At 43.4% G+C, this 16,644-nt stretch overlaps 1 protein-coding gene across 1 annotated transcript in view; it reads right to left on the reverse strand.

Annotated features, from left to right (window-relative positions):
* LOC309672808 (BEN domain-containing protein 5) overlaps positions 1 to 16,644 on the reverse strand; it is a gene marked incomplete at both ends in the record, with an annotated part of 984,871 nt that overhangs the window by 94,823 nt on the left and 873,404 nt on the right. Inside the window, one exon of the mRNA XM_082484407.1 lies at positions 12,279 to 12,431. Coding sequence (XP_082340533.1) covers positions 12,279 to 12,431 — 153 coding nt within the window. The remainder of the gene's footprint in view (positions 1 to 12,278; positions 12,432 to 16,644) is intronic.

Below are 16,644 nucleotides of genomic sequence, written 5' to 3' on the forward strand. Positions count from 1 at the left end.
CTCTCTACCCCACAGCATCCCTCCTCAGTGAATTCAGCCCCCTGGTAGCTGGCTTACAAACTCATCAGTTTAGGCAGCTCCCATATGGCTAAGGGATACCCTTGGTTTCACAGCACTGCTCCATAGTCCTGTCAACAACTACAGGAATGAATGCCCTGAGCAGTCCGTATTCACAAATAAGGGCAGGCAGTCTACTGATTGCCTCTGCAGACCTGTATCAATCCCTCACAAGAGCGGCTCCAAAAGATAAAGAGGGAGAACGGCGCATTTCTCGCACATCTGAGACTGAATTTGCCACCCTTTGGCGTCCTGATGGACTTGGAATCTGAGTGGTTCTGCTTGGTGGGAGTTTCCACTGGTGGGACCTCCTCCTCAGTGTATGTGTGACTTCACAGGGGACTTGTCTTGCTACAGCATCAGAAAACCTCAGGTTGCACAAAAGGAAGAATTAGAGGCAAACCTCAGTAAATCTGGGTCCACTGTTCAGTGGAAGAAGAGATGCCAAAAAGGGCTGAAATGTCAAGAAGTGTCAGTGTCGGATGGGAGCTTCAGTTCTACCTTTCACTGATGGCGAGGCAAAGGGACAAAGTACAAAAGGGTACTTTCTCATACAGGACTTGTTGAGGAATGAATCTTTGTTGTCTTTTGAAATTGTTCAACACATTAGGGAGAAAAAGGATCAAGGTATAACCACAGTGCAAGTCAGACCTTGCCAGGCTGCTAGCACAGGAACCAGGGTATGGACTGCACATCACTTACAATCAATCCTAAGATGTTTCTCCAACCCAGCAAGAAAGGAAATGACAAGGTACAAATGACTCAGAAAGTAATTAGGAGAGAAATCGCCGACCAGACAGAAATCTGGTCATGGGCTTTGACAGATTGAGAAAGATGAATTTCTGATGTAGCAAGGTCTAGGAGGTTCCTGGAATCCAACAGATAGATTTTACCAGCTGTTCACATCTACTGCAACATAATCGATTGTTTATGTGCCCATGGAAAGACGTAGAAAACTGCAGATATCTCCAAAAACTTGAGTTCTAGAATGCACATGAGTGTTTCCCAGAAGATCATTTGTCTTCACAAACAGAGCATCTGCATGAAACTCAGAATAAAGACATCTTCCCATTTTCTCATGGGAATCATCTGTCTGTGATGATGTAGGTCCAGGAAGCATTTTACAAAAGGATGCAGTATGTTCAACTATGCTCACAAGTATCAGAGAATCATGTTAGAAGTCTTTTCTGGGGAAGAGCAGGGAGATAAACACTAAGAGGATTCATAATTAGAGAATGGTTTTGTATTACTACACATAATTAAAAATAGGCTGTGTCACCCTATGCCATTTCCATTTGGGAAATAAGCTGTATTTCACAACTGAGGCTAACTAGAAAAAAAAACCCAACCCAACCCAATCCCAGAAAAACTGCTCACATTTTGCTCATTGTGTAGTTGAGCAATAAGCACTTTAGCTATTAGGGTAAACTGGGATTATGCATACAAATTGCTTCGTGTTCTTCACCTATCAGTACCAGCAAAGGCCAAGTGTAATCAGGACTCAATTACGACCTCACCAGAGTTGTCCACTGATGCTGCTCTTAGAGCTGAAAAGCAAGCTTTTCTTTTTTTTTTTTTCTAAAGCAGGTCTGACCTCCAGGAGCCCTCAACTCACTGCCCCAGTGTAGCAAAAAAAGTGATGATAAAAAAGTTAGTAGTTAGTGCTCTAGAAAAAAGGAATGACACACTTGTCATCAAGGAAGAATAGACATGCCATTGGGAAATGGACTGGAGCCCAGACAATGTCAAATCCATCTCAGTGAAGAGTTTTACAGTTTCAGCTATAACTCACTCACTCTCATTTTCTAGAACACTTTATTGAAGTGTTCAAAAGTTCAAAACAGAGTACAGAAATGCACTGGCGTCGAAATCTTTGCCACAGAAGATTGCAAGTAACATTATTACAGATTTTGACTCTTCTGTTTAACCCTCCACAGGGTGCTATAAGAGGGGCGCAACTGGCAGCTCACTTCCCTCATATGGATAGAGCCAATTACTGCCATGGTGTGCCCAGCAGTCACTGCTTTGACCCTGCCATTCTTGCAGCTGGTGGCCCATCGAGCTATCTTACAAGCAAAACTTCTCTCCTTACTTCTCTGGAAGCACTGAGGAAACTTCTCACTTCAAAAGCCAACTTCACTCTCTCCTCACACCCACTTCTCACCAGCTCCATTAACTCTCTTAATAGACTGGAAAGCATATGTGTTAGTGTTTTTTGTGATAGACTATCAACTCCATGCCAACTGGGTCTGGAGACTTGGAAATCATGGCATTTGGGAGGCTGCTATCAGGCAGCCTTCTTCCAATTTATTTTACAAACAAGCTGCAGCCAGCATCCGAAATGTAGATGAGATTATTAAAACAAAAAAAAAAAAAAAAAGAAAAAAAAAGAAAGAAACGAAAGAAAAAGAAAAAAATCCCAAAGGCAGAAAGCTGATCTGAAGGAGGTAGTAGGCAAAGAAGAAGGATTCTGGGAGCAGAGACATGATGAAATGAGCTCAAATTTACTCCCTGATTCATCTTACCTTGCAGCTGTGCCGTGTTTCTAATGCATAGGAGGAAAATATATTTCATGTCAAGATCATTTGTGACTACTGACATTTGGGAAAAGGAGGTTTTGAAATGTCCAGGATTATTTCAAAGAGGGATCCCATTACTTGGATTTTTTCCATATCCCTTAGGGACAGACAGGTTGGACTGATAATCCCGGGAAAAGGGCTCGCTCACTCACTCTCACCGACTGCTCTGCAGTTGACAGCATTTTGTTTCATAACTCTTGTGCCTGGTAGGAAACACTGAGGTGGGCAGAAAACTTTGAGCTTAACAAGGGAATATTCTCTGAACCAGAATTTGATTTGCAGAAATCTGAGAAAAGGCGCTCAGAGGTGATCAGAAAGAGTTTGACCTGTCCCAAGAATGTGAGAAAGAAAGGCCCTAAACCAAAACTTGAAGACCAAATAGCCTCAAATCCTAAGAGATTTTCACTATTCTACTACCTGTCTCTTTTTGCCTTCTTCCCACCACTCAGTGGAAAGCAGACGGCAGTCACCCTTCCTTAAAGGTGGCATCAGATTGTAGGAGTATCATGAACGCAACCTGCCTAGCACCACCTTGTCAGGCTTTAAAGCGCGGTTCTCCTCGGAGAAATAACAGTTTAAAGGTACTTTGCCACCACACACAAATCTGCTCCCTGAGGGGCTTCATTATCCCTTTAATGTGTAGTGAAGGAATACCGGATCTTTCCCTCTCCCCATCCCTCCCGAGTGTCTTTCAGTCACGCCTGCTTAAGTTTGCTGATAAAAACATGGTCATTAGCAGAGGGGTTGGAAGGAGGGAGCTTTGTAAGCTCTCAGTTTATGCCTCAAACCCCAAACTACCAAATGAGTTCCCTTTTTGGAAACTCTGGAGTTAGAAAAGCAACTGGCTTTCATGCTTCAGGGTTTCAGCCGTTCACCTGCGAGAACTACAATAGCTGCACTTTTCTTTTCACTGCTCATTAATATCCATGCTCTGCCATGCAGCTCCAGGACTGATGGAGGGCTCTGCAACCCACTGCTTGTCTCTCCACTTTGTCCCAGTTACGCTGGCAACACCAGTGCAGGCAGTTGGTCTGCAGTTCCACATTCCCCAGAATTCATCCTCACATGCACTGAAACTGGTTGTACTCACAGCTCCCACCTCCCCGAGTGCTGCACCTCTGAGGATGCTTATTAAGTTCACTGGCTTCACCATAGCAGCTGATGCAACTGGAATCCAAATCTAAACAGCAGCTCTTCTGAAAGAGCTTCTTAAACAACATCCCAAAGCCAAACGAAGCAGGGCGGCAATGGCCTTACCGGAGACTTTCACACAAAGTCAGTTGAGGGCTCCCCTACAGAGCTGAGAAGCCCATCACAACCTATTCAGAAAAGGAAAAGGAGGAGGCAGATTTCACACCATCCTCTGAGCAAACTTCAGTTGGAGCTCCTCTTGCCACTCAATTCTGCAACCCCAAACACACATACACAGAGTATACTGTCTCCCAAAACATACTTCCTCAGGTCCTCTCAGCTCCTTCTTCAGTGAGTCTGCTTCTCCCAGTCACCAGAACTGCACTTAGCCACATGTGATAATGTCACCTACTCAACCATTAACCTTTGCACAAACCCATCACCCATAAACCGGAGAATTAGTCTGGAACTCATCTCCCTTTTAAGACCCAGGTCAAGTGGTGACCAGTGAGATACACAAATAAGGGATCTGCAAATGCTTCAGGGTAATAATGATGAAAAGATCTGCTTTCCAGCCCTGTTTTTTACTAATAGCAACCTCTGCTTCTCAGAGCACATCCTTCCCCAAAGATGCCAAAGCTGGCATTTCCTAGTCTAAGCTCTACAGAATAATTGCACCGTTTACAAAATAACTCGTGTCTCTGGAGTTCTCAGTTTCCCTATTTGTCAGTAGAAAATGAGACATTTCCTCAAAATATACAATAAAATAGCCTCTAGCAATAGCCTGCAATGCTTCTCTTTACGATAGTTTTATGCGCGTGTGTGCGGTCTCCTGGGAGTGCTTTCATAATCATTTATACAAATGACAGAAACTTAGGACAATGAGGAGCAGAAAGGGAAATACAACCATCATGCACGCAGTTGCTTTGTATAGTCTGCAGAAAACGTGGTTTGCTCTGTGGCAAAGAGATGTTCAGCTCATTTGTAGGTCTAAATCAGGAGATTACAACTCCTCCTAAGGATGGGCAGCACACTGCTGCCAGAGCAACCCAGTACAGCCCATAGCTCAAAATCCTCCTGGTCTCTCTTACTGCTCCGGAACAGTTCTCTGAACCAGGCTTGTATTCTACATGTGTTAAAATATCACATAGATAAAGAGGTAATACCCAGAAAGAGATTCTGGGAGAGGGAATGGGTGTCCAGTTCTTGACCGACTTCCTACCCCTCCTTCACAGCCGTTTGTCCCAACTGAGTGAAATTTGCAGCACTCTGCAAAAGAGGTAGCTTGCATTTGAATGTAAAGGAGCTCCTTTCATTTGTGGTACTCTGGGAGGCTGTCACCTGCTCCCAGCTTGTTGACATAAGGTAAGAGTAATGATGGTCTTTGAAAATACACCATAAAGTTGCTATGAAAACTTGTTTCTTCTGTGGATATTCAAAATTTCTACCTGTGTGGGAATGGAGAAGGGACTGTCAACTCCTATACGCACAAACACCACGGCAAGAAAGTCCTGAAAGAAAATCCATTTACTTAAACACTCCCCCCTCCCTCCCTTTTCCTTTTCTTTGCAATACAAATTAATTCAACCCTCTGTATAAAAAGAGGGGTGGGCTGGTTCAGCCCGATGTAATGGAGCGGTTTCATTTAGCTGCGACTCTCCAGAGGGCAGAGTTCTTGTGAGTCCAAAACCTACAAACCTGCAATTCTTGGAAGCCCAGGCTTTACCAATCTGTTCCCTGTGCCACCAGAAACGCGTTTCCTCTCTCCCCACACCCAGCCTCCAGGATAGATAAATAAATAAATAAACAAACAAACTCATGGAGCAACATGTCCACGAAGCAGCGAGCAGAAATGCATCCCAGAGGGGTGCTAAAGCATATAATAGCTGTATTTGTCTTCCTGGAAATGCCCTGGTACAAGACAACAAAGAAGAAGATAGGATCATTTGTTGTCCTCAGGTTTTAGGAGATTTCTGAGTAGATCTGTTAAGCTTGTGTGATGTTAACAAAACCCACCTGAATGCAACAGCTTTTGCCTTTCTGGGACAAGGGTCTTTTTTTGCCAGAACAGCAGAGAGGCACTTAGGACACAGTGATGAAAGTGAGTGTGGATTTTGCTTCGGGATGAATTCTTGGTCTGAGCAACTTGCTCGCTGCTCCCCCTTCCCTGCCCAGCCACACGCAACACAAACTGGTTCTTCTTTATTTCGGAACAGATTATTGGGATTCGCTTATTCAGTGTTCATGAGCTGTTATTACTCCCTCAAGGACTTGTGCCAGCACTTCCTTCAGACATGGCCCAAAACACACTGGGATTAGTAATAAGGATCACAAGACTAAGAGGGAGATGTCCAGTCAGGGTAAGTGATAACAACCCAGCGAGGCTGCCATGGGTAGGTGGGAGGAGGTTTGCTGGAAGGAACACATCTTCCCTAAGCAAGCTTGGAAGGATGAGGGGGGGTGCTGTGGAAATGACTTGGAGTATGTGGATGAAAGGAAACCAACAGAAAATATAGATAGATTAAAATCTTTTCCTTGGTTGCTCAGTTTTAGATATCCAGGCTAAAATAGCCAAACCAAACCAACAAAAAACCACAACAAAAAGTATTTGGGCAAATCATTCCATATGAGATTTTTCTCTTGTTACTGAGACAATGATAGTCTCTAAAAATTATTTTTAGGTCACAGCATTATGGCAATGGGGTTAACAACATGTTTTCCTAAATGAAACTGGCTGGGTCGTTGTTCAGAGACTTCACTGTTGAGTGCGTGGTGTGGTGTAAAGCATAGGGAACTGCTGACAAAGAAACCAGACTGGCATCTTGGAGACCTGGGTTTTATTCTCAGATGTCTGAAAGCAAGTCACTTCCCACCCACTCTCTGTCTCTTTTCCAGCATGACTGGAAGCTCTTGGGGTTGTGGACTTTCTCAGTAGTTACCCAGTTTTCAACATAACAAGACCCCGAATTTTTATCAGGCTAACCACAGCGCACAAAAGACAACAAACTTTCTAAGGAAGGTGCTCTGCTGGGAGGTTGAGTACAAGAAAATGAAATGAGAACTCAAAAGTATCCCAAGTACCACCAGTTCTGAGTATAAAGAAAAAAACCAACAAGATTAGGCCAAGTACCTCTGGCCAGTCTTTATCCTCTAACTGCAAAGAAAAGCAATCTTTACAAAGTGATAAAGCCATCCAAGAATGGCTGGGGTTGTTTCTTTTAAATGAACCAGAGAGAACAGATGGTCTCCCCTCATACTGTCAGAAAGGTCAAAATTAGCCACCCCTAAGACTAGCAGGTTCTTGAAATGCTCAAGTGCTTGTGTCTGGTCATTATGACTAATCCGCTCTCCAGAACAAGAAAGGGCAAATGAAGAACACCCCTCCAAATCCTGCAACAACTCCTAGCCGTGGCTGATGTGTAATGCACTCGGACGCGGTGTCAACAGCTGCTCCTAAAACCCAATGAGTCAGCCTTTCACAAGAGCTTGTCAGCTCTCACTGGTAAAGCTTTCATACAGATTATATTTACTCCCCAATGTTTAAAAATATCCTTCTTAAACCTTGAAAACATGAAATGTTTTCCTTACAGAATGTGTCCTTTTTTCCCCCCAGACAGCTGCCCAAGGATCTCTCATGTGTTTATTTGGGAGCAAAACTTCCTAGCTCTTCTTTCGCTTTCCTTTTCACCTGCTGACGGCTGAACCCAAGGCAGGCCTCTGTTTCTGAAGTCACGTACAAATGAAGAATTTCTGGTCCCTTTCACAACTTTCTCCCGCAAACCGCAGTCAGCCTTCCAGAATACTGCGAGGTTAAGCGTTCTGCTCAACAGACAGGGTACAGAGGCGTCGGGCGACTCGCCTTTGGTGCTACAACAGGCACGCCGGCACAAATCCCCTATCCATCCCCTACTCTAATCACCCACCTCCCTCGGATGCTGTCATTTAAATAAAAATGCCTATTGGAAATGACAGGTGAAGAAAGCAGTCCAGGCATGAAATGCACTCCGAAGTATATTAATAGAAGGTTGCCAGACAAAACGGCACAAGGCATTTGATCGCATCATCTTGGGCTTGTTGTTCATGCTCCTTTGCATCTGGCTGCGTGATTTCTGCCAGATTCTCGGCTGGAGGAGCAGGCTAGGATTTGCCTGCTCTCCCTAACCCGTGCCGGGCTCAGCTGCAATCATGCAGAGCACTGAAAGAAATCCCTTTGAGTCGGGATTCATTCCGAACATGTAAAACCCAGACAAATGACTGCTTCTCCAAAGTGAATCCCATTTCACAGCAAGTAGGTTATTAGTGTGGAACTCCATACAAGTAGGCTGCATTCAAAAGCCCTCTGCATTATTAATAGAAGATGAGCTTTTGACATCAAAGGAGAACCATTATGCATGCTAAACGGTGGCAAAAATTGTACCCGCACTTCAAACCTTTTCAGTTCTTTGTCCCTCGTAAATCAATCAAGGTTGACAGATGCTTTAAGGAGAGTAATCTTTTCAATGATACTGTCAATGGATAACATAATGGAACATTGTCTCTGTGCTGTGTGAAGACATGGAGCTAGTCAATTATGGACAACACTTCATGCAGCCGCCAGTTTTCACTTGAAGTGCTGCTGTTGAAGTATTATAATCCCAACAAATGGCCGCAGCAGCATACAATGTAAATGAGACCTCCTGAAGCTTTGGAAAATTAATTAGTAACAACAGCGGTCCATTCCCACACTTTCAAACACCAGCCTGGTAATGTTAACGATGCACTTCCCCCTTTCCCTTTGAGCAGTCAATAGGGCATATTTACATACACTATTTTTAATCTTCAACACTTTTTTTTTTTTTCCCTCCTTTAAATGCAGGAAGCTCTGGATTCTTTTCCTCTCGTTCGAGCAGCAAACTTCACCCCTAATATTTCCAACCAGGGACATAACTCACATGGCTGGAGCTGAAAACAAGAGAAAAGAGACTTTCCCTCCTGGAGACAGCAGTAATATTCGCTCCTCTTGCTTCATACACGTTGGACACATTGTGGCTGTCTCCTTTTCCAACACTTGTATCCCCTCAGCTGCCCTGAGAAGAATGGCTTGGATGGCTGGCAGGGGAAAAGCTTCTGGTCTCAAGAGACCAGCAGGATGTGAGTTGAAAGCCCAATGTGCTGAGTGCCAGCAGCACCTAGGTCAAACTGTGCTGCACTGGATGCCAACATATATATCCAGTTGCCGGCTTCTATAGAAAGGAGACTGAGAGTCAAAGGGGAGAGACTGCGCTGTTTATTTAGCTATTGGCTTCTATTTCCTACGTCATTTTCTCAAAGATTTTCCGTTTGTCAACCAAGGCTTGTGCTAAGAGGAGCACTTAATCTCCCACAGTAACAGAGAGAAATCCTACACTTGAGCACAAAATTTCTAAACTCCTATCAGTTGCAGGTTTTCATCGCTATGATCTGCGGATGCCCCCTTATCTATAATGTATTTTTGAAATAATCAGGTGCAGATAAGAAACTCAATCACTGAGGTCTTCTTGGGCAAGAACAGGCTGTTCCTTGAACCCAACTCCCTCTTCCCCAGGCTCCAAAAGCTGGGAACAGATGCAGCTGCTGTCCCTCCTCATTTAGTATAGATTCGGTCTTCTGCACTCCAGACAGTTTTCTGAGAAGCGCTTGCAGTGCTTGACTGCAGAAAGCTTCATACTGCAGCAGTCCCCCGAACCCCCCAAACATGCAGACAATGATTAAACAATACTGACAATGGTTAAACAATACTACGAGGCAACAGAGGAGGCAACAGATGAAGCAACAGCAGCCACACACCCTCCCAGGCGCTACCCGGCCAACTGCCGCTGCTGATCCCAAGAAGAAATGGGAAATGTTTCGTCTACTGGAGACCCCCCTCCTGGGAATAGAAAAGGCAGAGGAAAGGGTATCTTCTGCTTAGCCTTAGAAAAGTCAGGGACTGATCCAAACTTTTTCCTACTCTCATAAAACAAACTACCATAGAATAGAAAAATGGACAGGAATCGGGAGGCTTCAATTCCTCCTTCCTTTTGCTGGAAGAGATCTGTCAAGAAAATAGTGGCACAACTCCATTTCTATACTCACTTCCCACTCAAACTCCACAGTGCAATATGCACAAATACAAGACAAAAATATTCTCTACTGCATCTTGGTGAGAACGCTTTAGGCTGGCATTCTTGCCATGATGAAAATGGCTTTTTTTCCAATTACGGTTTCTTTTGCTGTGCAGACTCGTCTGCTTTTGTATCTGTTTTCAGATTTTTTTTCTCTAGAACTAAACACATGGAATGCTACAGGGTCCCCATCCTCCTCCACCCGCCACCTCTGCCACAAGCTGGTTGGGATAGCACTGCAGAGGAAGCAGGAACCGTGCCCCAGCTGTCCCCGTCTTTGAGAGGAGACCCAGGTTTATCTCTCAGTACCAGGGGAATGAAGTGTAAACAAAAAGAGGGCAGCAGAGACTGGGAAAACTTATGGTGGGTAACAAAGAGGGTTAAGAACACAGCAGACATAAAATGAGGGCCCATACTGTAGGTTCTTCTGCTCTTCTCTGCTTGGTGCAGGACTGCAAAGTCGTTTTTAATTGAGCTCGTTCCTATTATATAGCTGCCAAATGTCATCCACTGCCTTCCCTCCTCATGGCTGGAAGTTTCCACTACCTTGGCTGAGACCCACTTCTAAATAGTCCTTATCCCACTCAAAGCAAAAAGGGACAGCAAACCATTACTTGAAAGAATGTCCACTTAAGCAAACCGAGAGCGTGCAGTGAAAGACAGGGAGGGACAGCTGTGCAGAAGTAGCTTAGCTGGCCGCTCCGCTGCTGTGTAAGGTGGACCAGGAGAAGCAAACGAGCAGTTGCAGGCAGGGTCAGGTGTTGTGTATTCTACTTGCACAGTTTTCAAGGAAAACTGATGCACAAAAGAGGCTATGGAAGGGGACAGGATGTCATACTTGGACACAAAGCTGCAACACACTGGACCAGAGTTTTAAATCTACTGACTTCTGCAGAGCTACCGCGACCAACGTGTGCTAAGGACCTGTTCTACTGTGTTTGATACTTGCTTTAAAAACATATGCCCCTTTCCAACTCACTTACAGGAGTTTACCATTTATTTCCAAGTTCCAGAGATACCTACACACGTACTTTCTTCCAAGTTAAGAGACACGTATTGAGCAACTGCAGATTTTCTTGCAGAACAGTTTTCCATGGTAATATCAAAGAATTTCAAAAGCATACGCTGCCTTTCATAGAATCATAGAATCATAGAATCAGTGAGGTTGGAAGGGACCTTTAAGATCATCAAGTCCAACCATTAACCTACCCTGATAAAAACACCACCACTCCTAAACCATGTCCCTAAGCACCTCATCTACCCTTTTCTTAAACACCTCCAGGGATGGTGAATCCACCACCTCTCTGGGCAGCTTATTCCAATGTTTAATAACCCTTTCAGTGAAAAAATGCTTCCTAACATCTAATCTAAACCTGCCCTGACATAACTTGAACCCATTTCCTCTTGTCCTATCACTTGTCGCCAGGGAGAAGAGGTCAGCTCCCATCTCTCTAAAACCTCCTTTCAGGTAGTTGTAGAGGGTGATAAGGTCTCCCCTCAGCCTCCTCTTCTCCAGGCTAAACAACCCCAGATCCCTCAGTCGTTCCTCATAAGGTTTGTCCTCCAGACCCTTCACCAGCTTTGTAGCCCTTCTCTGGACACGCTCCAACACCTCAATGTCCTTCTTGTAGTGAGGGGCCCAAAACTGAACACAGTACTCGAGGTGAGGCCTCACCAGTGCCGAGTACAGGGGGATGATTACTTCCCTAGTCCGGCTCACCACACTATTCCTGATGCAGGCCAGGATGGTGTTGGCCTTCTTGGCTGCCTGGGCACACTGCTGGCTCATGCTCAGCCGGTTGTCCACCAACACCCCCAGGTCCTTTTCTGCCAGGCAGCTTTCGAGCCACTCCGCCCCCAGTCTGTAGCGCTGCATGGGGTTGTTGTGACCCAAGTGCAGGACCCGACACTTGGCCTTGTTGAACCTCATACCATTGGCCTTTGTCATGACTTTAAACAGAATATTATCTAACCTTTTCTTTCAAGTTTATTATTTTTACTTCTATTTGCTGTTATATTATTTAAAGTGTATAAGTAAAAAAAAATCCATTATATTATAATATAAACAATGAAACAATAAAGCTGATGCAGTTGATCAAAAGGCAGAAGAACTTCTGATAAAAACTAAGTGTTCCAATAATTCAGAACCAAAGGTTATAATACCGAAGATGAAGAACCTGCTTCTGTTCATGTGTCTAATGACAATACATCAGATCACAACTTGCCACTTTTGGATAAGGTAAGCATAAAAAGGAAGATGGTAGCTAATAATGACAAAAATCTTAAGTAGCCTTCTATTCTTATTAAAATAAAATTCACACAATCCAATTAAGGCAGAGATTTATCATTAAAAAATAGGAAAAAAATAATTAAGAGAAACATTGCTTACATAAGAGAAGTCTTCAGCATTCTGACAGAGTAGCTTGGGAAAAACAGCCTGCCGCTGAAATCTTTCCTCATCTTCAAAGATGTTCCCATACATGAAGCCATTCATCATGGTGGAGTGGGCATGGATGTCAATATAGAACTCCAGGTTAATCTTCTGTTGAGGGAAAACAACAACAAAAAAAAACATTCAGCATGAGATAAATCATAACTGTGCTATGTAGGTGAAGCCTCCCATAAATCCAGTACTGCCCTCCTTGAATCTAACCAGGGTGCCAGCGCCAGAGAGCCGTGCTAAAGACGTTGCTTTGAAGCGTCCAGCCATTCATGCCTCCCTGTGGCTGCATGTGAGGTGCAACACAGGACCACGATAGACATTTCTTTACCTGTTCTGAGAAGGTTGGGACATTTATGCAGCACAGGACGCTGTGCAAAATAGACCCAAAGCATTATCCTTCGCTTTGATACGGGGCTTAGCTCCACTGACACAAATATGCACCTTCCAGTTCTAGAGCATGATTGTTTGGGCATAACTTTGCTATCTCTGCACAGTTCTACATCACAGTATGCAGCTGTACCCTTCTGCCAGGAAAGACAGGCTCAAAATTGTGTAAAGACTTCAATATTTCCTATGCAGTTTATTTTGGTTTATAAGGGGAGATACCGCAAGTAGATCCCTGGAGGTGTTCAGTGCCAGGCTGGATGGGGCTTTAAGCAACCTGATCTGGTGGGAGGTGTCCCTGCCTATGGCAGGGGGGTTGGAACTCGATGATCTTCAAGGTCCCTTCCAACCCAAACCATTCTACGACTCTACGATGAAATGTTTTTGTTACTCTGCTTTGTAGTAGTAATTCAACAGAATAACTCCCCAAACCAAGTGCCCTGAATGCCTCTCCACTTGGAGTTTCCCATGTAATTCTGCATCAACTCTTGCTTCAAATGAAAGCACCAGGACCCCCTAACACAGAAGTGCCTGCTCTCCCCACTCTCCCCACACCCTTCCTGGATTGGCAATTCAGTGTCAGAAGGCTCTGTAAGAAAAAGCTGCTCAAGTCTCCAGTTCAGGGACACATCTTTTCATGACAGAATATACAAGTGATACTACTTCCCCTGCCATCAGCAGCAAAGAGTGAATGTTCACCTTGATCACCACCTACAGTGCCACTGGCAGTAGTGAGAAGGCAACATCCAATACTAAAAAGTGCTCCCAGAGCAGACACCACTGTCTTACCCAGAGTTTCCCCAAACTCTGGCAACTTCTGGTCCTGAACAAACGATGCTCTGTAACCAGCCATTGACAAACCCACCCCTGTCACCTGGCCACCATGGGGTCAGTAAGAACCTTTCTGGTGACCAGAGGGTTACAGTTCAGATCTCCCTGCCCCAACAGGGGAATGGAGAAGAGCTCTGTTAGCAGAACAGGGATTACGATGCTCAGCCCTGTACCGCTCGGTGGCAAATACGGGCCTTGGCCACTAAAATGCAACATGTAGCACTCCAGCCACACGTCTCGTCTATGCACAAAGCTTGCTCAGGCTACTGGAGAATACTGAGCTACAAGATGGTCCGATGTAATACAAACACAGTTTGTATTATGCAGTTCATGTGACAGCAGTGTCAGCTCTTCTAGAGAGTCTCTGATGGGGGGAGAACATCATTTGCTATGTGAAACTAATATGATACAGATTTACTTTCCCTTGGCAGAAAACCAATGTACAATACACAGTGACTGTTTAGTTTAATTAAACAGCCTAGAGAGAGTAATACTGAATCTTATTAAGCCTCTCCTATGTTAAAATGTTAGCTAATGCAATATCAATATGTGACCATGCTTCATAGGAAAAGGAATATTTGATTGTATATGACACTAATACAATAAATTGTTTGCTCCTGCCAAAACATTACGCTGTGCTATAGAGGACCGGCACTGCAATAAAGCACACATCTGCTATTCGGAGATATAGCACTGAGGAGAAAGATTAGCATTGACAGGATGAAATACCACATAGGATTTTCTTCCTCTCCAAGCATACAGAAATTAAAACTAAGATTGAGTAATATTATTTTTCATAAGATAATTTCCCCAGCAGAAACAGAATTTGATGAGATCAGATGCACAGTGGCATATCACCATAAGACAGAACATGTAGAGTCTCAAAACAGTGATTTGATGGTGAAGTGAGGAAATAATCTAGTTAAACTGGATATTTGTAAAGCATGAATGTCCTTCACATAGAAGACAGTGACCTAAGTCATACCTATTTTAGAACAACTAGACAGGATTCTTTATGGGGACATATTTACTAGTATAAAATAATTGTGAAGCACAGTGAGATATATAACAATAGACTAGTATCATCTGTGTCCTAACACAAAGTGGCTGGCATAAACTGTATGACTTGTGCCACGTCGTACTATACTTATTCATCCATAGTTATCAAATTGTTTCCAAAAGAAGGTGCCTACAAACAGGGACAGAGGCACAGATTACCAAGATAACTTTCCATAGGCTGTCCAGCAAGAAATCCACCTGCAGAACGTGGGTGACCTGAGCCTCAGCTTAGTATTCAATTAATCATGTCATCCAGCGTAACACGGTATCAGTAGAAAGTATTTTCTAAACTCTCCCAGGATTCCCGCTAAAAAAATTGCTGGTAGAAGTGTTCCAGAGAATTTTAGATAATCTCTTGGGGTGCTGAAATTTCTTTGAAGATCTTTCTTGATCATCAAACCCATTTTCAAATAGTCTGGTTACAATGGTTATTTGTGAGGGAACAGTGTCATTCACGGACATCACCTTCCCCTAAAAAGCTTCCAGATCGCTTATTTGGAAACCATGCCATTCAACAGATAGCTTATCACCCAGAGAAGTGTTTAAAAACATCAAAAGTAATTTCCTAAGTCGGCCCACCGTAACTATTAAACTGTTTTTTCTGGTCTTTGTTCCTTACTGTCCTACTGAATATACAAAAAACTCCATTTCACATATTCCTACCCACTAAATATAGTCCAAATTTGCAATTGTCCATCCTATCCAGTAAGTTGTTAAATATTGCTACGGTAATTGCCAGTTAGATGTGCCCAGATACTGCTGTCTGTGAACAGAACAGTATTTCAGTGTTTCACATGTATTTTCTTCTCATCTCATTCATTATTTTATCCAAGGGAAACATCTTGAACATTCTCCATTACAGAACAAAATAATTCAGTGCATTGTTAATGTAACACATGAGTTTCTAATGAAAAATTCTCTTTATTCACAGACACACAGAAATTGAGGCCTTAAAATGGACAATAACAGCCCAGTCACTGGGACATTAAAGTTTGCCACCTGGTGCCCCAGGTAGTAGACCAAGTAGTAGACAATTTGTTTGCAGACTAGTTTCGCAAAAGGATCAAGATATGTTCCTGAACGATAATGGTATTTCTTCTCTCTCTTTAGAGTCATACATATTCATAAGTACTTTACATGTAGGAGCTGTTTCACCCACTGCCACGCTACGAATTTAAGCTAGGGAATAAAGTTTCATATTTCAGTTGAGGTTCTCTGGAAGGTTTTGGCATAATTACTGATCTCCTGCAATTTAGGCAGGATCACAGAATTAACATTTTATTAAATATATAATGTCACCTACTGATGGAAATTTCAGAAAAATCAGCAGAGAGCTGACCTTCTGAAATTGTTTCTCTTTGAGACAGGGAGAATTTTAACGGGAGAAAGAGGTTAATAAATGTATGTGCGCATTTCCATGAGCACATACAAACACACTTAAAACATAAACCGATCCCACCTGCTGTTAAACCACAGGGGTATCTGTCAGTATCTACAGAGCAGAACCCCCCTCGGTTAGGGCTTTTAATGCAGTAGTATTTACATGTAAGAATGGGAATGAATTTAGAGGTGGTTCAAATTCTCATAGTCACCTTTGCTTCAGCCTTTAAGCAGAAAATAGTGAATAACCAGGGCTCAAACATCTCCGGATGCCATAGCTGCCTTCTGAGAGACTTGCAAGTTACGTCCTACAATATGATATTAAACTCATCATTTTCTGCTTTAGAGGTGGAATGCAAAATGATCCAGATGCCTTTTAAAAATCATCTTGCAATGTAATTCCCTCAAGTGTCTTTTCTTTGTGCTTACAAGCAGCAACAGAGATTTCCTCTCTCTCGCACTCTCTTTCTTAAGTAAAGCTGTAATTACCTGGACGACCCAGCTTACAGAGCTGGAGAAAACAAAGACAGACTTGGTCTTTCTTTTCTCTGTGTGTCAAAACAGAAATCGCTCACTAGACCGACAGAGACAATGAGTGAACCCCATTTCCTAGAAAACAACAGTTAACATTCTTTCCCTTGAAAAGAATGGTCTTTGC

This window comes from Vanellus vanellus (assembly GCF_965231255.1).
Source record: "Vanellus vanellus genome assembly, chromosome: 5".
NCBI classification, from domain to species: domain Eukaryota; kingdom Metazoa; phylum Chordata; class Aves; order Charadriiformes; family Charadriidae; genus Vanellus; species Vanellus vanellus.